Source organism: Pogona vitticeps, chromosome 5, assembly GCF_051106095.1.
Source record: "Pogona vitticeps strain Pit_001003342236 chromosome 5, PviZW2.1, whole genome shotgun sequence".
In the NCBI taxonomy this organism is placed as follows: Eukaryota; Metazoa; Chordata; class Lepidosauria; order Squamata; family Agamidae; genus Pogona; species Pogona vitticeps.
In genome coordinates, this window is record NC_135787.1 from 120,611,543 (window position 1) to 120,635,070 (window position 23,528).

Sequence of the window (23,528 nt, forward strand, 5' to 3'; positions counted from 1 at the left end):
CACCCTCCATAGACAATAGCAAGGGAAAGTATCTTTGTTGGGACACGAGTACATGATCCTCACCTCTGTCTGAAATGCCTTCCAAGCCAAGTCAGGTAGGTGAATTAGTATCGTGTCAAAAGTCTCTGAGATTGGGCTAAATATAATACAATACATGTTATTAATCAATCTTGATTGCTTAATGCACTAGTTGTCAAACCTGTTCTTTGCTGTGGCTGAGGCTATAGTTCATTCATAAATCGAGAGGCAGAAAATACACACATCTGTGACCATCAAGAGTCCCTTGTGGTCATCTTTGGGAGAAAAAAACTGATCTGAACAAATATGCACTCTGTTATCTAAATGCTGTAGTCACAGATACTGTCACCGGCATGCAATTCTTGTAGTGGAGGCAGAAATTCCTGCTACCATAGATGAATGGTTGGTTTCAATAAATTTGTCCCTACAAGTGAATTCTAGAAATTATCAGTAAAGCTACATGGATAAGAAGTATTGTGTGAACAGACTGAAGGTAGGAAAAACAGTTGCTGCTTATTCTTGACTAGCAGCATGAAGAATCTGGCCTGCTGGGACACTACTTTTTTGACCTACTATGAGATAGGAATGATTCACTACTGAAAACTGAAATAATCATCATAAATTTTTATTAACTGTTATTCAAATACAGTGCATGTAAAAATATCGTGATGGAATTCTACCGCTGCCATATAGGTAGCAGCATAGATTTTTGCTTTACCCTTAATGTTTTCAGATTTTAAAAAACATGAACGTATCTTTGGGGGGGGGGGAAGGGGCTGACCATGTGTCTTTTCCTAATAAGCTTTGTTGCCAAGCTCATAAGCTTGTAAAAGGAGCTTTCAGGACAATGGCAGCTGATCTGATAGAACTCCAGTGCCTGCTCCTCTACTTTTGTGAAGATAGAATCTTTCCTGGTGTACTTTGCCAAGAGTGTTAAATGGGGGCATTTGACTGTTAAAGAGTCTGTTAAGTCTGTTAAGACTGTAAAGGTGACAAAACAGTATGGAGCAGGAAATGAAGGAGGTTCCGCACACCACCTCTTCGTGGAAAAGATTGGGAAGAAAACTAAAGTATGTCCCAGCCTCTTCAAAAGAAATCTAGATGCCTTGGAAGGGAAAGTGGCAGCCATACAGGTGCCCACTGGACAAAGAGGCTTTGTGTGACTGAAGTATTTTAACAATTTTTCAGAGGCAGGTATCTGTATCTTGTATTACCCTTTTATCTTTACAGTATGTTAAAGCAATCCTAAACTGGGTTTGCAGCAGGTGACAGGGAGCACGCTCTAAAGCAGAGGAGACTTTGGACTGGTCTATACTGTCTCACAGCAGTATGGAGGAAAGTTGCTTTGGTTATGCTCTAATACTTTCCTCAGCCCACCCCGCCCTCCGGGATGCATCCCAGGCAGATGAAAAATACCACCCGCTTAACTTGACAACGAGCGGGCATAGGGTGGTCGTCAAGTGGGGGTGTCACTGTGCAGGGGGTCTAAACTGTGGCGCGTGCGACGCCAAGGGCGATGGTGGTGGGGAGGGAGGGAGCGCTCTGCACATGCCCCAGAAGCACCTGGAGCTTCAGGACCCTGAAAGGGGTAAGCCTACTAGGGCGGCCGGTCCCCCTTGTAGGCAAGCCCTCGCCCTCTCAGTTGCCCCCCCCACACACACACACACACTCTCAGGCTCCCACCAAGAGTCAGCAGGGCGCCCTTGCCGGCCACACCACTCACCTCGTCCCCTGCGCGGCCGGGGCTCCGGGTCCCGCCAGGCCAAGACCCCCCGTTCCCGGTCTAAGGTGACCTCCCGGACACGCTGCCCCAGCATCAGCGACGAGGTGAGCCGGGTCCGCCGGCCAGCCGGAGGGGACCGCTCGCCCATGGCTCGTCAGTGCCTTTTTTCCCGCGGTTGAGGTGACATGATTGAGACTCCGGGAGAGGGGGCGCGAGCTGGGCCGAAACGCCGCCCCCCGGGAGGTGATCGTCGCGCGGATGCCCCCGCCCCGCGCGGCTCCCGTCCCGACGTTTCAGAATCTGTTATCCTTCAGAATTTGCAGCGCCGCCCGCGGGGCGCATGCGCGGAGGGGGGGTTGGCGCATGCTCAGCAGCTGCTACTGACGCTTCCGTGGCCCTCAACGGGGATGCCCACACTCCCTTGTGCCGCTTGTTCTGCGGGAGAAGAAAAGGCCGGGGGGGGGGGGAATGGGTCGCTAGGGGAGGGTGGCGCGTAGTCGAGGGAGACAGGATCTTCGCAATGCAGGGCCAACCTGGAAAGGAGCTGAGGGGGCTGAAAGGATGGGAGCGGGCGATCTCGCAGGGAGAGGGAACTGCCTAGTCCAAGAAAAAGGAAAAAAAAAGAGGTGGAGGTCGCCGGGGTGAAAAGAGAAGTCTCTTTGCAGAGTCCCTCAGGCGGGGTCCATCCAGCAGGGCTTGCAAACAGACAAATGAAAATAAATCGCAGTCGTGGGGTTGCGCGCCTTTTCGTGGGCCGAAAGGTGGCCCTTGCCTCCCCTCCGAAACGCGTGTCCAGATGTATGTCCTTCAAGCCACCGCGTCTTGGAGGCAGCGGGGCTTTCCCGGTCCTGAAAGGATGCTTCGGATGTAGGAACTTTAAAAAGTTACCCCGGGTCCCCTCCTCACCCAAAACGAGGCCGATCGTTTGTAGGGTTAATGAAAAACAAAACAAAACAAAACAAAAAAACCCCAATGAACCCATGAGCGGATCTGACATACTCGGCAGTAAGTCGTGTTCAACTTCCAAGTGAATGTCTCAGGGTTTCGGTTTGGTTGCGCTTGCTCAAACCTGATTGATTTGTACTCGTGTCCTTTTTTTTTTTTTTGGATGAGAAAGCCTCCCCCCCGACACGTCCTACAGTCCTCGTTTCTCCTACAAAGAATGAAATGTGGGTTTTTTTCCCCCATACAAGGCCAAAGACTGGGATGGCTGAAAAGACAGTAATTTTCTACTTTGTCGTCCCTTCATGAAGGATCTGATGAAACAATGCTTTTTCCCCATGACATTTTCCCTACCAAACCACAAAATATTTTCAGGCAGTCACTGGATTTTTTGCTTTGTTTTAGTTTTATTCATAAGCTAACACTGATAGTACCCGAGCAAAACATGGCCCATGGACATTTTCTTAACAGATGCGTGAAAACCTGAGCATACCAGAGGGGAAGCTGAGGCTTTCTCACATCTGCTAAGAAAATGCTAAAAATAGTCTGCCCGAAATGCCTAAATTTGCTAAATTAGAGGGCAATGTGGAGAGGGAGGGTTTTGTGGGAAAATTCTCCACTATTCAGCACTAAGTTCTCAGGAAGCAGCCAAATGTCATATACAGTACTGTATGTGCACGCATGCACACCCATACTCTCTCTTCTTGAATGTACATACAGTATTTGGATGTGGTTGCAGTTATAACACTTGGAAGACGTTAGGTAATACATTGTTGTAAGAATTATAAAAGTTTTCCCCAAAAATACAATGGGAGAGATATAGTTTATGCCTTTGATTCGAATAGATTTTGTACAACATGGCAGATTTTCTGTATTATCTTATCAATATTCTTGGACTTCTAAAGAAATTTAAAGACCGTGTTTCCCCAAAAATAAGACAGGGTCTTATAGTAATTTTTGCTCCAAAAAAAGGCATTAGGGCTTATTTTCAGGGGATGTTTTATTTTTTTCATGTGCAACAATTGCTATACGAATGCTATGCCAATGCTTATTATCTGAATTCCCTCCAGCCTCGCTCACTGTGTATGCGCATGGCTGAAAGCTTTTTTGCATTCACTGTAGGATCCTTTAAACCCTAACCTGCCCACTCACTTCATGTGGATCCATGTGGTTCCCCATTTTCTTTAGCACGTGGGTCATCCCACATTTCCCTTAGCATGTGGGTCATCCCACATTTCCCCCTTAGCACATGGGTGGGGAGTGTTGTCCATTGGTTAACAGGTTCTTTAGCTGGCACCTGGATACATTCTCCATGCTGAACTGAAAATACGAGCTGTGACTGAAAAGGCTATGACCTATTTCTGCTTTATAACTTTATTCCAGTTATAACCACCTATTAAGTTATTCTGCCATACCCCTGACTTTTCCATCTCTCTGGCCATCCAAGCCACAAAAGGGAACCCCTACCACTTTCTGTACCAAACCATACAACTTGAATTGTACATCTTTGTGGCATCTGCCCAGGTCATGAATATTAATGTGCTATCTGCATGGACCAATGGGTGTGCTGGAGAGGCGGAGTCACGAGATATAAGAATCTCTGCAGGGGTAGGACAAAGTTAGATCGGAGATTATAGGATTTGTGTTTTGGGAGTCTGGAGGTTGAGAGTGTATGAAGAAGGATGTTTTGTTAAGAGTTAATCACATCGATTATACCTTCATCACCTATAACAATAAACAATTTCTATTTGGTTTTTTTTTAAATGACACATTGCCTGGACCTCTGTGATTATTAATAAACAATGTTGATGTAATCAACTGGTGGCAGCTGAACGACACGTAGCTTGTGCCTTTGTGTGCTAAAACAACCAAGGGCAGGTGGGAATGTGACAATCTTTTTCTCTCTATATATGATTCCTGTATATTAATAAAAAGAAGAAAAAGAAAAGAAAAGAAATCTTAACTTGGGGGGGAAGCCCTAAACTGGCTTTCATCCTTACATCCATCTCTGCATATTTACAGGTGTTACCATGCCTACTTATTGAAAGAAAGAAAGCTCCAAGAAGTGACTCAGACAAAGAATCATGAGTAGCATATCTCACTGTGTAATCCCATTATATCATTCCGATATAGATAGGGCCAGCCCAGTCCTTAGCAGGAGGAAGCAACTACCTCAGGAACAAAATGTAGAAAATGCAGCAGTGGCAGCCAACCCCCATTGAGGCACACAAGCTTTCCCCTTGCTCGGAAGACAAAGCTGTATGGTCTGCTTTCTTGTCTATGAAGGACATTATCTCATTGCAAAGTTTGATGCAGTGCTTAATGGTCAGTTTAGTTGGCCGCTGTGCATGGAATGTAGGCGGTACCATGTTCTCTGTCTCTGCTCCAGAATTACCCAGAGAGTGTAAATTCTTCTTCTTTTTACATTTTTAAAAAATCCCCCAGCCACCACAGCCTACCCCTAGCAGATGCCAATGCAGAGGAGGCAATGACTTCTGCAAGACCTGTGGTCCAAACGGCCTCAGTTAGGGGTGAGTGCTTTGGGCTGCTAGGAGCATTGATGTAATGAACCTCTTGCTAGATTTGTCTAGCACATAGTCCGGGGAACTATTCAGTGAGATGATTGGCAGGGTGTTTCTAGTCTTCAAGCCCTCTAATTCTATGCATCAGAAAAAAAAAAAGAAAGGAGACAGCAAATTCATGGGACGCATGTAGAGATAAATTTGCTTTGACTCTGTAAGCTGAAAACCATTCCAAGCTGCTCCCCACTGATTCGGCTTGCGGAAAACCAAGCAGCCTTCTTAAGTGTAAAAGAGATGCCCTTTGAGCAAGGAATGACATCATTTACGCTGAATGCTCTTCTGAACTGTTTTAAGCATTCCTTTAAAATAACACGATGAATGAAAGTGGCTTCATCTGGGGAGGTGAAAAGCCCCCAACAAATTCTGATGGCTTGTCAAGAGGAATTCTCAGCTTCCAGCCTGTTGTTCGCACCACTCTCATTTTAAGTGAAAAGCAATTGAATGAAAGTTATTGACATAGCAGAGAGTCTGGGAATGAATCCAGAAGATAATTTGCTTTCCTGGGGATGCAAATATCACACTTGTGCAAGATCCTTTGCGGTTTAAGCAACAGCCTTTTTTTTCCTTTTCAAGTGTCCCAAAGAGGCAGAATGTGATGCTAAAGAGGATCTGTACAGAGAATCATGCAGAAAGCGTGCCTTCCTTATTTGTGCATAGAATGTGTAATGAAACTATGTGACTAAGTCAGACTTTCAAACATTCATATCAGTCAGAGACCCACAGAAATATTTGCTAGCCGATCTGTCTTAGAGCTTGGAGAAATTATTTTTGGATAACAACTCCCAGAAACCCGAAGTAGCATGGGAATGACCATTCCAATATGTAACATTTCCAGGCTCCGTCTACACAAGCAGTACTTACCTTGTTCATTTGTGGACTTCAAAGAAGCAGAAGGATCACCTTTTATGAAGCTTCATTGCTTGGTGGTCTGGAGATCATTTGTTTTTGCCAAGGAAGTGATGAGGCAGGTGGTCTGCTTACAAACCTGAATTGATTATTAAATGTTTGTCTCAAATCGGTGCATCAGTAGCCACCACCAACCATACGCTCATCTCACTATGCACAGAGTCAGGCCTACAGGAAATGATATACTGGAGGTTGTTTCCAAGCTACAGGTCTTGAGTATTGCCAACCCATTAATTTTCTGTAATTAATGTGATGTTCTGTAAAGCATATAACATACTGCTACAGTATCTAGCAATGCCAATCAAAAGGTTAAGATCCTTCTACGTTGCATGTGTCCAAGTAAACCCCACTCAGCAAAGGTTCAAATGTTAATCTGTTTGTTAGCCCTACTCATTTTATCTTTCCGCTGATTGCAGAAGAGAATATCGACATTACTAGCTTCCAAATAGCTTCTATTACACAGCAGCCATATGTATGGTTACTCAGCAGTAAATCCTATCAGGATGATCGGTAGAGTTAACTCGTAGTAATCACAGGACAGCAGCGTTTGTCACTCACTTTTGTTTTTTGCAAGAAAGATATGTCCTAAGGCTGGTGTCCTCTTCATTCCTTCTATTCTTATACAGTATCTTCTTATTTTCCCCTTAAAGATAAAAGGCAGGGATGGTGGAAGAAGAGAAATAATCTGTCTCATCAAAGGGCTTCTGAATTGGATGGATTATCTGGAGCCATTTCCAGTCTTGAACAGGCCTTCAACTTCAGGCCTGGTTATGGGACAGAGATTGCTTTGGTGAATGACCTATGGTGGAAACTAGACATGGGGAATATGCCCCTATTGGTTCTGCTGGACATCCTTTTTGGCCATCCTGCTAGGATGGGACTGAGGGGGGGGGGAACAGAACTCAGAAATTGGTATTTGAGACTCCTGCCCTACCTGTTGGTCCATGGACACACACACACGCACACGCACACGCGCACACACACTTTAACATACACATGAAGCTGGTGAGAGATGTTGTCCAGCATTCATGAGTTCAGTGTCGCCAGCACACGGATGACACCCAACTCTCTCTCTCCTTTCCACCTATTTCCACAGTGGAGCTGTCCCTGTTCTAAATCAGTGTCTGATGTCAAATAACGGACCAGAAGAGGGCAAACAGATTGGAGGATAATCCAGACAAGACAGAGGTGATCCTAGTCAATGGAAAGGTTGAGTAGGGAATAGGGATTCAACCTGCACTGGATGAGTTTACACTTCTTCGGATTACCTAGGCTCATAGCCTAGGAATACTCCTGGACTCCTTCCAGAACCTAGATGCTCAGGTCTTGCCAGCAGCCCAGAGAACATTTGTACAGTTAAAGCTGGCACACCAGCCGTGTCCATTCCTTGAGATGTTTGGTTTGGTTATAGTGACACATACTGTACCTTAGTTACATCCCACTTGAATTACTGTAACACACTCTGTGTGGGGTTGATTCAAAAATTTCAGGTGACTCAAAATGCTGCAACCAGGCTGACCGGGGCTGGTTACAAAGGGCATATAACTCCCCTCTGATAACAGCTTCATGGGTTACCAATGTGTTTCTGGTTATAACTCATATTCCCATATGAGCCTTTTTGACTCTTAAAGTCTTCAGGGGAGACCCTTCTCTTGGTCCCACCACTTTCACCAGCATTTATGGTGGGAAGTTGAGAGAGGCCCTTCTCTGTCGCTGCTCCCCAGTGGTGGAACACTCTTCCATGGGAGGCTTTGTTGGGCCCCTCCCTCTTGTCCTTCTGGCAACAGGTAAAGATATTTCTTATTGGCGGGCTTTTAAACTGCATTGGAGACATTTAAGCTGGATCATCTATGATTTGGGGTATTGTATTTTAAAGTATTTTTAAAAGATTGTTAATGTTTTTAGATGAAGATTCTATGTTTAATTGGTTTTTAATTGAATAATTCACTGTGCCTTAATTTTGCTTGTATTTTAAATGTTTCAAGCTGTCTTGAATCCCTTTGTGGGAGAAAGGTAGCGTAAAATGATATTCATACATACATACATAATTTACATAATTTTAAAGCTCATCCCAATTCATTCTTCTAACAGCTATTGACACATTGAAGAAAAAGCTTTCAGAAAGCTTCTAGCAGTCTATCTGTTGTGAATTCCCCAGCGATGCTCAACTGGGCATATATGTTATGGACGTAGTTTCTACCCCATGGTAGACGTGCATGGAATGTACATTTTGATAGCAAAGAGATAGCACGTGTGTATGATCAATTGAGGTTTAAACATCGAGTTGATTCCGGTGTATTCTTTAAATGCTTCACCAGTAGCAGATAAAACGAAAGAAAAAGCTGTTTTGACACATTGTAAGTTTGTAAGTTTCATTATTATACAGTCATAGATCTGAAAATTCAAATATAAAAACATTATATAAGATATACAGAGTAAGTAAGTTGTTAGAACATATCAACAGTATAAAACTTGAGTCATGTGGTTGTCTCAATATAACTTTTTACAAATTCTTAAAACTGAGAATTAAAACTTAGCCACTGACTGTGTTCTTAATTGGTTCTCTCTGGACAGCAGGAACTTCAGGTAGTCTGTGGGAGGTATACTAGTACATTTACACATTACTGGGTAGAGGTAACGGATGTGTTCAAACCTATATAAGCTACAGTCTAGAATGGTGTGTGGCAAGGACTAAACTGTTTCTTCCCCACAGGGGCATATCCTTTCTCCATAAGGAAAATGTTATTAAAGTGCCCTTTTAACGAGGCTGAGGGAAAGCAATTAAACCTAGTGCTTGAGAAGACTAAACGATACCTTGGTACTGTGATTTGATATAGATAATTTGCTAACTTGGGAAAGTTAAAATTGAAACCAAAGTACATTGGTGAGCAGGTCCTGTCTGCACATGCTAGTGAATACTGGAGATCTATGTCTTTAATCCGTTGTACAAGCATTGACTTGATACAGTCATAAGGCTGACTCAGAAAGAAGTCCACAGCGAAGCCTAAAAGCTGCAATTTGTCAGTAAATCCCTTACGCCATGAGCTGGCAAAGACATCTTTTTGTAAATAGTGTAAATAGCCACTGGTTCTGGGAGCATATACCACTTTCAACCAGAATCGGAATGCATACAGCCAAGCTTGACATTCCACCGACTGAAGGCCAGCCTCCAAACACAAGGCAGCTGAAGAGACGCATCTTGGCATAGCGAAGAGGAGTCGCAGCGAGTTTGATAGAACACTTTCAACTGAGGGATTGAAACCATTTTTTTCCAAATTGTAATACCATACAGGAGCTGCGCAAGATGTCTTGATACAAAAAGCTAGTTGGATTGGCTTTCCAGGCCCTAAGAATGCAATTGGTATGGAACATGCTTGTTTGTTTCCACTTCTAGTCAACTAAATTAGAAACACAGCATATTAAGGGCAATACGGACAGGAAAATATTGTTAAATTGGTGCAATACCTTTATATTCTAATTGTGGCATACCGTAAATATTTTGCCATTCTCCACTTGATATAATCCAGAAAAAGGAGCTTTTTTGTTGTTGTTTGTTTCTCCTCTGCTAAGCAATGATCGAGGCTGCAGGCATCCTAATACTATAATTACTGCTAGAACTGAATGTAAACGATTTGAACTCCAGTTGCTTATGTTCAAAATGAAGTTTAGCTGATTAACCAAAGCTCTTTACAGGATTAAGGAGCTAATCAATTGATTTTAGGAGGCTTTTGATTTTCACTGTAAATTAGAGGTTATGCTAAAAGTGGCTAGTAAGTGTAGAGAAAACGATAATGCTGTTATCCGTTCATATATTACATTTAATATAATCCATTTATTCCATTCTTGTTTAGTATGAGAATATGCTCCTTCCACATTGCTTTTCCAGTATGAGCAACTTGATTAGGCTTTAAGAAGATGTTGTAAAAGATGTAAGGAAATGTAAAAGAGGTATAGTGGCTACATAAGTAATAAGCTAATCACAGACTCATGGAATTGAATAGCTGAAGGAAAGCCCAAGGACCACCAAGTCAAATTCGCTGTTGAAACAGGAAATCTACAGCTAAAGCCACCCAGAGTTTAGGAGTCCACTGTGGCCATCTAATTTCTGCTTAATACCTCCAAATCAAGGAAAGTTCCCTCACCTCTCACAAAGCAGTGTATTCTACTGCTGAATAGCTGTTGGTGTCAAGAAGTTCTTAATCTTCAGGCAAAATATTTCTTGTACTTTGAAGACATATTTGGAGTCCTTCTTCTGGGGGCTAAAGAAATTAAGCTTCCTCCATCTTCCCATTCCACCCCTACAAATAATTGAAAATGGCTACTATTCCACATCTCTATTTTCTCCGCTCGAGGTTAAACATCCTTCAGCCATTCTTTGAAGGTTTGATTTCTAGACCTTTTATCACACTGGACATCTTTCTCTGGACACATTCCAGCTTGTCAATATCCTTCTTAAACAATGATGCCCAACAAGTGTACATAGTATTCCAGGTTAGGTGTGACAAAAGTGAAATAGAGTAGTAGTATTATTTCCCTTGATCTGAGCTGTATATTTCTATTGATGTAATATAGTACTGCATTTGCCCTTTTTGCCACCACATCACACTGCTGAATGTTGTTTAGCTTGTGGTCTACCTAGCAGCCTAGATCATTTTCATATGTGCCTCTGCCAAGCCAGCTGTAATCCATCTTACTATATCTGTAGTTTACTAGTCCCTTCTTCTTCTTGGGGACTGTGTAGCTTGCCAAGGCTTCACAGGATGGCTTTTCTCCCTGGAATCCCAATGGGACATCAAACTCCTAATCTCTGGCTCTGTGGCCAGACATTCAATTTACTGAGCTATCCAGCCACCTCCTGGTTTGCTGTTGACCTGCACATTTAATTATAACCCCCTCCATGCCCTCAATAAAGTCCTTTTTAAAAAATGCTTTAAAAACACACCCCAAAACCCTAGACCCAGGACAGAATCCTTGGCACTTCACTCATTTCTCTCCAGATGACAAGGAACTATTGGTGAGCACTCTTTATGACCCATCAGGCAGCTACAAATCCACCCAGCAATAGCATTGTCTAGTCCAAATTTACTACCTTAACCACAAGAATATCATGAGGGTATTGTATCTCTGAATATAGTGTATCTCTGAAGTCAAGATACACTATATTCACAGCACTCTCCTCTGCTACCAAGCTTGTAACTCTATCAGAACAAATAAGATAAATCAGGCATAATTTATTTTTAAGATGTTGCAAAGTTTAGAATTTTGTTTAAATTCTTCTACCTATGTAGCAGAAGTACAGGGATTCAGCACAGTATAGATTAAAGTTCCTCAAATTAGACCATCACTTTTCTCATTAACTGGCACTTACAGTCTCAATAACTTATACTGAGATATTAGAAGAAGAATAAAAAATATTTTCTTTATTTACCTTTCTGAACAAATCAAACAGCAAACTAACAACACATGGATGCCTCAGCAACAGGCCTCAACAGACTCACTGTTTCCAACAGGTTGGAGAAGAGAAAAATGGTGCACAGAGGTGCATTTCAATTCACTGTCAGGAGGGAACTATTGGTTAGTAATGTTAGTGACTGACAGTCACCCCAGCCCTGACATGCCCCTCCCGGCTACACCTAGTAGAGGCAGCATGCGAGGCTACAAAAAACTCCAACATGAGAAACCCATGGTGGGTCTTAGAAATCATGATATTCTTTTCTAAGTGCTCATAGACTGACTGTTTAATGATCTGTTCTAGAATCGTTCCTAGTATTTATGTCAAGCTGATTAGTTGATAGCAATCTGGATCTTCTTCCTTCCCCTTTTTGAAGAGGGGGAATGACATTTGCTCAGCTCCAGTCTTGAAAGACCTCACCTCCAGGTATTTTCAACTGTTGTAGACAGACACTTCAAGATTACCTTCCTTTAATACCCTACAGGATCATCTAGCCCAGGAGACTTGATTGAAGTTGTCTACCACCTCTCTGTTGCCCTTGGGCAGCAGCTTTATATTTGGCTTTTTAAATATATATATATATATATAGTGTGATAGCAGGCAAAGACCTTTTTCTTTTCCCAAGCTTTAAAAATTATATTTAAAAAGTTTTTTATATAAACTTTTTAATTTATTTATTTATTTATTTATTTATTGGACTTATATACCGCCCCATAGCGCTACAAGCACTCTCCGGGCGGTTTACAATTTTAATTATACAGGCTACACATTGCCCCCCCAGCAAGCTGGGTACTCATTTTACCGACCTCGGAAGGATGGAAGGCTGAGTCAACCTTGAGCCGGCTACCTGGGATTTGAACCCCAGGTCGTGAGCACAGTTTTAGCTGCAGTACAGCATTTTAACCACTGCGCCACGAGGCTCTTTTTTAATATAATTTTTAATATAATTTTAATTTTAATATAATTTTTTAAAAGCTTGGGAAAAGAAAAAGGTCTTTGCCTGCTATCAAACTAATTTTTATGTTGCTTTCCAGCAGCCTCTTTGGGGAGAATGTTTAACAAAGAGATGCCAACACTGAAAAGGCCCTTCCCACAGTTGCGAACCACTTCATTTCTCTGGGGAAACATCGAGAAGAATGCACACTCCATAGATTCAGAGAGCTTATTGATTTGGTCTACACCCCCTAGATTATCGCTGATGGGTTGAGATATTCTAGGATCTATCATCCAAAATTAGTAACTTTTCATATCTCTCATAAATCATTGCTTAGACATTGATTTTCATAGACTGTTGAGTTTCAAAATGAGGGCAGATTTTGTTTTGCTTTGAACAGGTTGGCAGAAAAATCTGCCATCGAAACAGAACCAAGCCAACTTATTTGCATATTATTTGTTAGCAGGACTGGCTGTGGTAACTGCTTCTTGATGTTGGAGTATCATATAAATCTAAAGTAGAGTCATAAAGAAGTGAGCTAGATAATGTATGCCATTCTAGTTTTATATTCTGCTCCTTGGAACAATTAAGATATTTTACAAATTAAAGGAAGTTGTGTTTGAACTTCCCTGTTATGGTTCTTCAATTGCATAGCGGAGTAAAGAAGATGACAGGTGGGCATATGAAGCTGTCTGAATGGCTGATAACATGAAAGCAAATGAACCCCATGGCTTTGCACGAAATTTGCATAGCCCAAGTATTTCTACCGTCTGCCATCTAACATCTCAGCACACATGTTCGGATGGGTAGGGTGTTTTTTCTTTGTAATTGCTTATAACAGTGGATGGGTGTCTAAGGATGTTGGGAACAGCATCCATAATTAGTCCCAGTCAATTAAACCTGTGTCAGAAAGATGAAAGGATGGAAACATTTGTCTCCATACAGCAAGGTTGCCACCTGACCAGGGGGTAAAAAACAGGAAAAAGAAAACTTGGCTTGTTCTTATGCTTTTAACAACTCCTTATTGGCAGAAAATAGCAGACAATGCTTTCTGTGGTATGGACATAAGTTCTCCCACCTGCCAATGGCTGGACATTAAGTGCCTGCTTAAAACTAGAAGAGGTTGTCAAGGTAATATGGCAACCAACCCTCAGGACAATGGCAAAGAAAGCATTTTTGGTGGTCTGACACACAGTGAAATGCACCTAGCAGCTACAGTGATTGCTGCCATTCCTAGGAAGGCTTGTATCCTCATCTTACCTATACTGCATGTGGGGAGACTTTCCTAGTCCTACTATGCTGTTGCAACTTGTACAATTGGTGGATGACTCAGTGGTTTAATCTTCTGGCTGCAAAGTCAGAGGTGGGAGTTCAATTTCCATAGGGTCCCTGCCAGCTGTGCAGTTCTCAAAGCCCATTTGTAGCTCCACAGTTAAGGAGAAAGCCCCATGGCTGATAGAGGGCAGCATGAGCAGGAAAAGGAGGGATTTGCCTTTCTTTCAAGAGGGGATCTGGAGCAAGATTAACCCTTTAAGGCATCATTTGTTGAAGACAAATTATAGCAGAGGATCCGTTTGTGTGGGAGTGAACTTGGAACTGGGATCTGCATATGACAAGAATCTACAAGGATGGAAAATATTTCTGGAGGGTGTGGCATACAAGAATGCTAAGTCTTGCTTTGATTGTTAGATAATAAAGTAAGATTCTTGCTGGGTCTGACCAAAGTCCTTCTAGGCTAGCTTGCTGCTGCCGGTAGCAGCCAGACTGCAGCTTTTAGCAGGTCACAAGTACAGAGTTCTCTTGTTGTTTGTCCATTTTTTCCCATTTTATTTAGGCAGGGCATGTATCCTATTCTAGAGATTCAAAGACTATTTAAAGGGCTGTCAGAGGATAATTCCCTGTCAGAAACCAACCTCTATCTGATGGGTTGGTTTAAAAAGAGAATACAAAGAAGAGGCAGATGGGGCTTTGAAGTTAATCAGCAACAAGTAGTTCCTGGACAGCACACTTGAGAAGGCACACAGTTATCTTGGGCACTTTCTTCAACATTATGGTGTGTTGTATTTAAACATACGTATGGTAGTCGAACATCAAGTATTTGTTTTGAAAAGCACAGTACCTCTATAATTATAAATTGACATGTGGAAACATGTGAGATATTTTGTCCTTTACTTTTCTCTCTTTTGGTCACCCATTGGACAGACCCACCCTCCGTGATTTTCTCTAATCCTTTCTTTAACCACTGTCACACCCCAAGATAGTGAATTCCACCAGTCAATTAGTTCTTATATGAAAGAAGTAAGCTGACTGGATAGCTCAGTGAGTCAGAGTACCAACCTGTGGAACCAGTGGCCAGGAATTCACTTCCTCGCCGTGCCTTGTAAGAGAAGAACCAGCCTTGGGTAAGCTACATGATTCCAGACCATGACCCAGAAGGGAACAGGAAACCACTTCTGAGTACTCTGTAGCTAGGAAACCCTGCAAAAGGGTCACCATAAATTGAAATGGACTTGATGGCGCATAATTATTCATTATGAAATAAACATTTTAATTGCTTGGTGGAGGTGGTCTGAAAATAGTTTCTCTTTTTGCCTTCAGGGGACTTGGGTGGGAAAGAAATTCAGAATATGGTTACCATGGCCTAGCAGCAAAGATTGGATTATCATGCATATGTGAATGTTTTCCAGTAGTCCCCCAAATCGTGGAAGCACATGGGCAGTCTTTTATTCATTTCTGTGCACTTTGGGCTTGGCTGTTCCTTGATATGATACTTGAACTGTGTATCTAACAGTGCCTTGAACCAAAGCAAAGTGTCAGAACAGAAGCAAAGTGCCATCATTCAGAGGTTACTCTTTTGAAAGTGTGGATACTATATGCTTTGGGTTCACTCAAAACCTATCTTTGAATGTTCAGCCTCAGCATCTTGTATTTCAGCGTCCGGGGTCATCACATGGAATGGGTTCAAGGATCTATGGTCATCATATGAAGAAGATTTGTATGGATTATGAAGGAAACTATCTGCCAGTCATGACGTGACATAGCCCAAAGCTTCCTTTGGAAGGCAGGGATGCTTTGGCATCCATTTCTTATGAAGGTTATTCATGAAGCAATTCTTTTGATGTTGGGTTAAGGAACTGAATAGTAGTAACCAACTTTAGCCGTGTGTTCCACCCTTGAACTTGGCAACCCGATCTTGGAATCAGCCTTTAATGGGAGTCGAGATGCCACTTCTTTGCATCAGGTAGAGCTGGCTCATTCAGTTATTTTTGACCCAGGAACATAACGAGTTTATTATGAGGTATTAAGGTATCTATTTAACAGAAATTATGCAGGGTGTGGAGGGAGTGGATAAGGAGAAGTATTTCTTTCCTTCTCTTAATAAAAACAACCCGAGATCATCCCATGAAACTAAATAATGGAAGGTTCTGGAAAAATAAAAGGAAGTAGCAATCTGACCTGCACACAGATAGATGATAGAAATTTGTGTTACAGAACATAGTGATAGTCACAAATTATTATGGCTTTTAAAAAAGGACTAGATAAATTCATGAACATGTAGGCCCTTTTGAACTTCACTATTCTATGATTAGGTTTATCAAGGATTAGCAGCCATGACGGGAAGATTGGAGGAGGTATGCCTTTGCATACCATTTCTAAGGGACCATGAGTGGGTGGGTCTTATTGTGCTTATCTCCCATTTATGAGTTTCCAGCAGTGTGAAGGAGAAAGTGAGCCGTCCTTCGCAGTCAAAGGAGCGGAAGGAGGAACAGAGTGTGTAGAAGGTGGAACAGGACGACAGGGAGGTGCAACAGCCTAGAGAAGTGTGTTTGGCTGACGAGAGAAGGGAGGAGCTAGATTTGATCATATGGGAAGATATAAATGAGGGTGAAAAGGCGGGAAGTTTCAGAGTGGTGAAAAGCAAACCGGTGGATAAAAAGGATAGATCTGTGCAGACAGAATGGAGTATGGGCCAAGAGAGTTTCTTAAAATTACTTAAAGAATTCCTGAACCTACAAGTAGATGGAGGATTATTGCTGGGACCTCCAGATTTCTTCACGCACGAACAAGAGGTAGATCCCCTAGAATGGACTGTGGTGCTTTACCCATGCAATCAGCATGGGGGGACGCGGGTGATCCGTCCCAGTCCCTCTTTACTCCAGAGTCAGTGGGAGGGGGACTGGGCGAGTCACCCATGCTGTGGGACGGTTTGTGCGGTCTGGACCACACCGATCCGTCCTATGACCGACCAGGAGCGATTGGGGCCAGCCCTCCAGTAAGAAGAAAAGACAAAGAAACAACTACGCGAGTTCGAAGTTATAAATTGTTACCAGAGTTAAATTTAATGGATCCTTTTGAGCCAGCCGAGTTAAGTTTGTTTACCAATAAAACAGATTCCGTTAGAAAAGAAGAACAGCCTCCTGTCCTTTTTCCCGCACTGTCAACGGAACCGCCCCTGGCAGAACCAACACATATTCACAAGCAGGCTTCTAGTTGTCGACTGTGGAAACAGAAAACCGGAGCAGATAAGTGTTGGGTGTCTTCCAGCATGGTTCTTCTCATCGACAGTACTTCATGCAGAAACATAGCTCTTGTTCTTACAAGCTATAAAAACAAACTTTTAGGAGACTGAGTGTTCGTGTCTGTGCATGCGTGTGTATGTAAGTCTTTTTTAAACTCAGTCCCTGATGCTTCATGTATTAGACCGAGCTACTGGGTACCTAGTATTCCCTGTTGATCATATTCTTAAAGTGCTATGGGTGCAACAGTTTCTTGCCATAGGTTACCTTAATAAATCATCTGCTTACAAGGTAGTGGAAAGACCACTGGTATTCCAATTAAAAGATAGTTTATGCCTCTGGGTCACCTCAGAAATCAATTTAGAGGTAGTGTTCAGATTTCTCCTGCTAAGTACCTTTTCACTGTGTTTTTATTTATTTCTTTGAATAATTTGTAGGCTGCCTTGAGCTTACTGGAGAAAAGGTGGGACACAAATGAAGAAATAAACTAGTAGATTTCCAACTACTGTAGTAGATGTCTGACTATTTCTTGTAAGAAGAGATCAGGAACGCCAAAGTAATCGGTTCTGCAGCTTGTCTCTGACTTGTTGTTAGTGAAATCTCTGTTTCTTGGTTCCCCTCTGCAATTAGGCCTGTCTGAGCAAGATGCCTTACCCCACCTATTAAATCTTGGCTTCCTGGTTTTCAGCATTCCCTATATTATTCAGTCTTATGAACATTGCAGTGGTTATATAAAGCTAAAAAGAGCAACAAAACCTCCCAAGGGGAGCTCCACTTATAATGTTCTTTCTGGCCCAGAGCTTGCATCTAACTATGTTCTTATAATAGAAGGCAATAGATTTGGCACATCTTTAAGGAACCACACCATCGCTAAGTTTGCTTGCTTGCTTGCTTTTTCAAACATCTGTAAAGCTGGCCAGAGTCCAGGTAGGCACTGTGATAAGTAAGCATCTGCATGCAAGTAATACACACTCCCTACATGGTCTTGCCTTCTGTTCTAAGAACATGGCCAGACACAAGCTCTGGGCAAAGCATGGCTCCCAGAGGTTGTGACCTGCAATTGCCAGCATCCCTTACCAATGCCTATGCTGCAGTCTTGGGGGGGGGGGGAAGAAAGAAAGAAAACATCCAGAGGACCTCACCATCCTCATAGGTAAAAGTTTCCAGTTAAACATCTCACTCACTAACTGGCTCAGGAGCTTTACTTCACAGAACAAAGGCTATACCTCAGAAGAAATGGTCTTCACAAACAGGGGAGGCCCCATGCAGCCCCCAGAATCCCCAGCCCCCAAATCCTCCTTTTAAAGTTTCTGTCCCAAAATGGCCAAGCCAAGGGTGTGCAACTGACTGGCCCACCCCCTTTATTTAAGCCCTAAGGTCCTACCCCCTCAATTCCAATGGACAACCAGTTTTGAAAAAGGAGAAGGAAAAAAAAAAACACTGCAGGCCTAAATAGTGTTGGGAACTGAATAACCAAGTAGAAATGACCAGTTGTGCACTCTAGAGGGTGCTGCTGGCCAGCTGGGGAAACTAAAGCAAATCTGGGTGATGGAACAGGTAGTCAGAGGCAGTTGTGACTACAAGATTGGGGGTGGTGGGGGTGGTAATGTAGCCCACGGGTTTCTAGGAGTTGTGTACCCTTGCTGTAACATGTGGGTAGGGAATAGATGGTCCTCCAGCCGGGTGGAAGTTACAGACCAACGTGTTTTGGAGAGCCACGCAGGCTCTTGCCCCCTCCAAGGTAGAGCAGCCATGTGGAGGCAGTCTGTGCTGTCATCCTTCCCTAGCATGGGAAGCTAAAGACTCCCATAAGTCTTTATGAGTCCCATGAATCAGAGCAGCCTCTTACCATTTACAGTACTTCCTCCGTCCCAGCCTTTGGAATAATAAGGATAGTTGTCTGGAGAATCCTGGTCTTCTTTGTGTCAGGCTGATTATTCTGTGCTACTGAGAGAACTAAGACATACAATTCAAACAAGACTCATGATCTCCAAGATGGAGATGATCAAGATAATGCTTGTAAGTCCCAGTTGCTCTGCCTGCTGTCTCACTAATAGCCTCCAGAGGCATCTCTCATTAGATCTCATAATGAAGTACAGTACTGTAGTAATAACAGGGACCTCTGGGGAAAACCCCTGCTTTTCTTCTTTCCAAAGGTAATCAAAACAACAGGAGGCTGAAAGAAGGCCAGTTGTTTTGTTCTGCTGCAGGACCCAGCGCTGCCCTGTATGAAAGCACAAATGTTCAATCATCTCTTTCACAGTTGCTTAGGGCTAAAAGGGAAGGTTGTTCCAGAACTCTGTTTATAGGCAGCAACTCGTCTCATGCCTTCTCAGCCTTGCTGCTCTTGCTGCTAAGGATAAGGAGGAGAGCCCTCACTTTTGTAAGTTTTCTGTTAGGAGACTAGAGAAATTGCTGGGTTGTGTTTATGAAGACTTCATTCCATATCCCTTGCCAAAGTGGCCTAGGACACAACACTGAGCTATGGCCTAAGAAACATAGAACAACACAAGCGAATAACCGGGCTACTGTTTATTGGGGCTGCGAACCCACAGTATCAGAAATGTGCTTGTACCTCCTCTTTCAAAGAGCAGCAGCCTTCCTTGACAGTAAAGCATTTCATCCTTGTAGATGTGGGCACACTGGAATGAACATAAGTATTTGATTCCCCACTGAACTAGCAGGGTGGTCAGTACACAACAGAACTATTTTTCTGCAGGAATGTAAAGCTGTTTTGGGAAAATGCAAATGCTCTCATTGGCAGAGCTTGGAAGCAGCTAGCTACAAATTGGCTGAAATCCTGTTCCAGTTGGTGCAACATGAAGTTATGCCTGTGCAAGTGCACAATTGATTGTATGGTTTATGGCTGCTCAGTTCACAGGATGGTTGTGCAGTTGATTGTACAGTTCATATCATGATTGTTGTGTGACATGTCTGTGGAAGTGCTTTGTGGATGTTACTTCTGCTCTGCTGTGAATTTTCCTACTGCTTCTGCAGCTTCACATTATGCACACATAGCTGTGCAATAGGATTTCAGGTGTAATGCACTTACCTGTAATGAGTCACTTTTTTAGTTACAAGAGTATAAACTAAGTTACATTCCAAAAATAATGTATCAATTAGCTAAAATGTTGGATTCCAACATAATAAGACTTTATAGTTATTTCACTTGTTACTTTCTATGTGCATTTGCAGATATTTTGACAGGAGTCAAATGCCGGAGGAAATTTTGGTTAATTCCTTTTAGTTACTATAGCATTAAGTACGAAAGCCAGTTGCGGCACAGGGGAAACATGAAGGAGAATAGCTAAAAAGTCCCAGCTCCTTCCCAGCTACTTTTGTTCCCACAAGGGCTAGCCCTTTGTATATAAACATCACCCTATACATAGCTTAAGGAGAAAAAAACATATTTACTTACAATTGTGGAACTTCAGTTACACTCAGAAGAATAAAATTAAAAGCAAGGTTGCAGTTTCCACATGAAACTGCCTCCATGACTACTTGATGGAAAGGGTCAGGGGAAGAGAAAGCAAAATAAACAATAGAAGCAAACCAACAGGAAGAGGGTGTGCGAGCTTGCCTCAAGCCCAGGAAAAAGGACTTAGCTATGCAAGGTATAATTATGTTAGGCTTTTTACTGAAAACATGCATACAAGATTGTTACTTTCTCCAACAGTTTATGACAAGGGAAGTATTGTCTTGCTTCTTGTTTTGTATTTCCCAGGTACAATATCAGAATTGGTCATTAAAGGGAATTGGACAGTATTTCTGTGTATCTTTCTGCATGACAGTAATGTTAATGCAACATATTTATAACTTGGACAGCAATAAAATGTGTTCCTTGTTGTTTAGGAAACAACGTGTTGATTCCCTCTATTCCTATCATGTTCTTCTAATGCTTTTTCTAAGGATGTGGTGCCCACTGGAGTTCTGCTCTTGTGGAACATTGCTGGTTAAAAACCTCCAGCTAGACAATGAAGAAAAGTCCAGACAGAAACCTACAGAGCGGATTAGTATAACATTACAAGACCCCCCTCAAATACACCATCTGTTATTGTATAGGTTAGTTTTAGTTCGATTTGCCTCAATTTACATTAACTGCAGAAGCTTCTGTGCTGCAAGATCAGAAGACCAGCTGTTGTAAGATCGAATCCATGCGATGGAGTGAGCTCCTGTCACTTGTCCCCACTCTTGCCAACCTAGCAGTTCGAAAGCATGTTTCTGACTCTTCGTTAATTTTTGGTGAATCCCCCCCCCCCATTGGAAAGCAATGAACTTCAGGTTTGACCTCTACCTAACTCTGTCATAAAAATAAAAATAAAAATAAAAACCAATATACGGGCAATCTATTTTATCAATTTTATCGTTTTAGCTGTTTTGAAAGGTTTTAACTGCTTCTATATATTTTAAACATGAACAATTGTTCTAATTGCTCTATCAATTTTAAATATGAATGTATTTTAATGGGTCAGAGTTCGCAGAATTAAGATTGATTGCATATAATATTAATACAAACTGCCTTGAAATGTTTTAACTGCTTCCTCTTATTATAAATATTATATGTATGGATTTTATTGAGTTGGAGACCGCAAAATTAAGAGTGTCCGATTGTATACAATATTAATATTAAAAAACCAATGTATAGGCAATCTACCTTTCTATACTGTTTTAACTGTCTTGTACTGTTTTAATTGCTTCCTCACACATATAAATATTACATGTACTATGTATTTTAATGGGTCGGAGACTGCAAATAAAGACTGTTGTTGAACTGCAGGTTTGACAGCTGTCAAACTTAGGTTCAATGCATTTCAATGGGGGGGGGAATTCACCAAAAATTAACGAAGAATCAGAACAAAGCCAAATTAAGTTTGCACACATTTTAGAAGGTGCACTAACGATCCCAAACCGTTTTTGAACCTTTTAAGACACTTTAAAAATAGCAAAAATGGAACATCGCTAAGCAAAACAGGGGACCTAAAACTGTCATCGCTAAGCGAGGCAAGGTCCCAAACATCGCTATGCGAATTTCCCCATAGGAAACATTGTTAAATGGAGTGCAAAATAGCTCCAAAAACCTCATCGCTAAGCGAATACATAGTTAAACGAGGGATTTTATCAAGAAAATACTGTACTCCTTTCGACAGAACTCTTTTAGAAGAAGAAAGAAAATGCATTAAGTTACTATATAATTTCTTGCTAGATTTTGAAACACAAGATGAAGTAGTAAAAGCATGTATGAGCAAATGGGCACTGAATCTAGGACACAATATTGAATTAAACCAATGGGAACAAATCTGGAAAATAAATGTAATTAGAACTAAATCTACAGTATTCAAGGAGAATATATAAAAAATGCTCTACAGATGGTACATGACTCCCACAACTCTGGCTAAAATAAGCACTCAATTTTCAAATGTATGTTGGAAATGTAAAGAGAAAGAAGGGACATTTTACCACATGTGGTGAATGTGAAAAGAAGCCCAAAAATACTGGACCAAAGTCAACCAGATACTGCAAGAGATATTAGAAACTCCAATACTGATGACACCAGAATTTTTTCTATTAAATATTTTGCCTAATACATTAGATTCTGAAAAAGCATTCTTAGCCATCCATATGGTAACAGCGGCAAGAATAGTATTCACGAAACATTGCAAGGAGTCTGGAATACCACAAACAGACGAACTGATAGGGAAAATACCTGAAACTGCAGAAATGGATATGCTAACAGAATGGTTGGATCCAAAAAAGAAAAAGGATCATCGGGGAAATTGGCTGCCATTATATACATGGTTGCAAAATAGACCAGTTACATAATTAATAATGGGAATTATAAAATACCTGTCTGAATTTAGATTTTTCTATATAATGTATATATTTTTGTATGATAATTGGAATTACTCTTAGAAGGGATTAAGAATTATTGTCGGGAAAAATACTGATTTGTAATGTGCCAGTTCAAATCCACCGCCTCTAAATGTATCCTTATCCCAGCTATCCCTTACCCCACCCTGCCTCTATAAAGAGAAAAATAAAAAAATAAAAAAATAATTTAAAAAGATGTTCTAGAATAAGAAACACATTCTAGTGGGGTAACTTTATTAGTCTGTTGCGCTCTTCTAGTTGCTTAAAAGTACTGGCAACTCATGGTACCGGCAGAGGTGGCATCTTACCCAAACACTTCACTATGGACACAACCTCCCGACTTGGACTATAGCTTGTTCCCCATCATAACGAATAACAAATTTAATATGACCTACAGTTTTGTATATTGCAGTCTACTTAACCAGATGCATGAAGCATTTGCTTGAATTACAGACACTGAAATGCAGAGTGGATGGGAGGCTGTGAACAGATGAAGTAAATGGGAAATGAAATGCAGAAATAATTGATGGTGTTGATTATGTTTTTGATAGTGGCCACTCATAGAAACAGCGGTATTTTTCTTATG

General features: G+C 41.8%; 1 protein-coding gene across 3 annotated transcripts in view; it reads right to left on the bottom strand.

The window, feature by feature from the left end:
• Positions 1–2,035, bottom strand: part of CERK (ceramide kinase) — a 62,720-nt gene extending 60,685 nt beyond the window's left edge. For all 3 annotated transcript variants that reach the window (XM_078394392.1, XM_020796995.3, XM_020796994.3), the window contains exon 1: positions 1,742–2,035. In XM_078394392.1, coding sequence (XP_078250518.1) covers positions 1,742–1,889 — 148 coding nt within the window. In that variant the 5' untranslated portion in view covers positions 1,890–2,035. The remainder of the gene's footprint in view (positions 1–1,741) is intronic.
• Between the last annotated feature and the right edge of the window lie 21,493 nt (positions 2,036–23,528).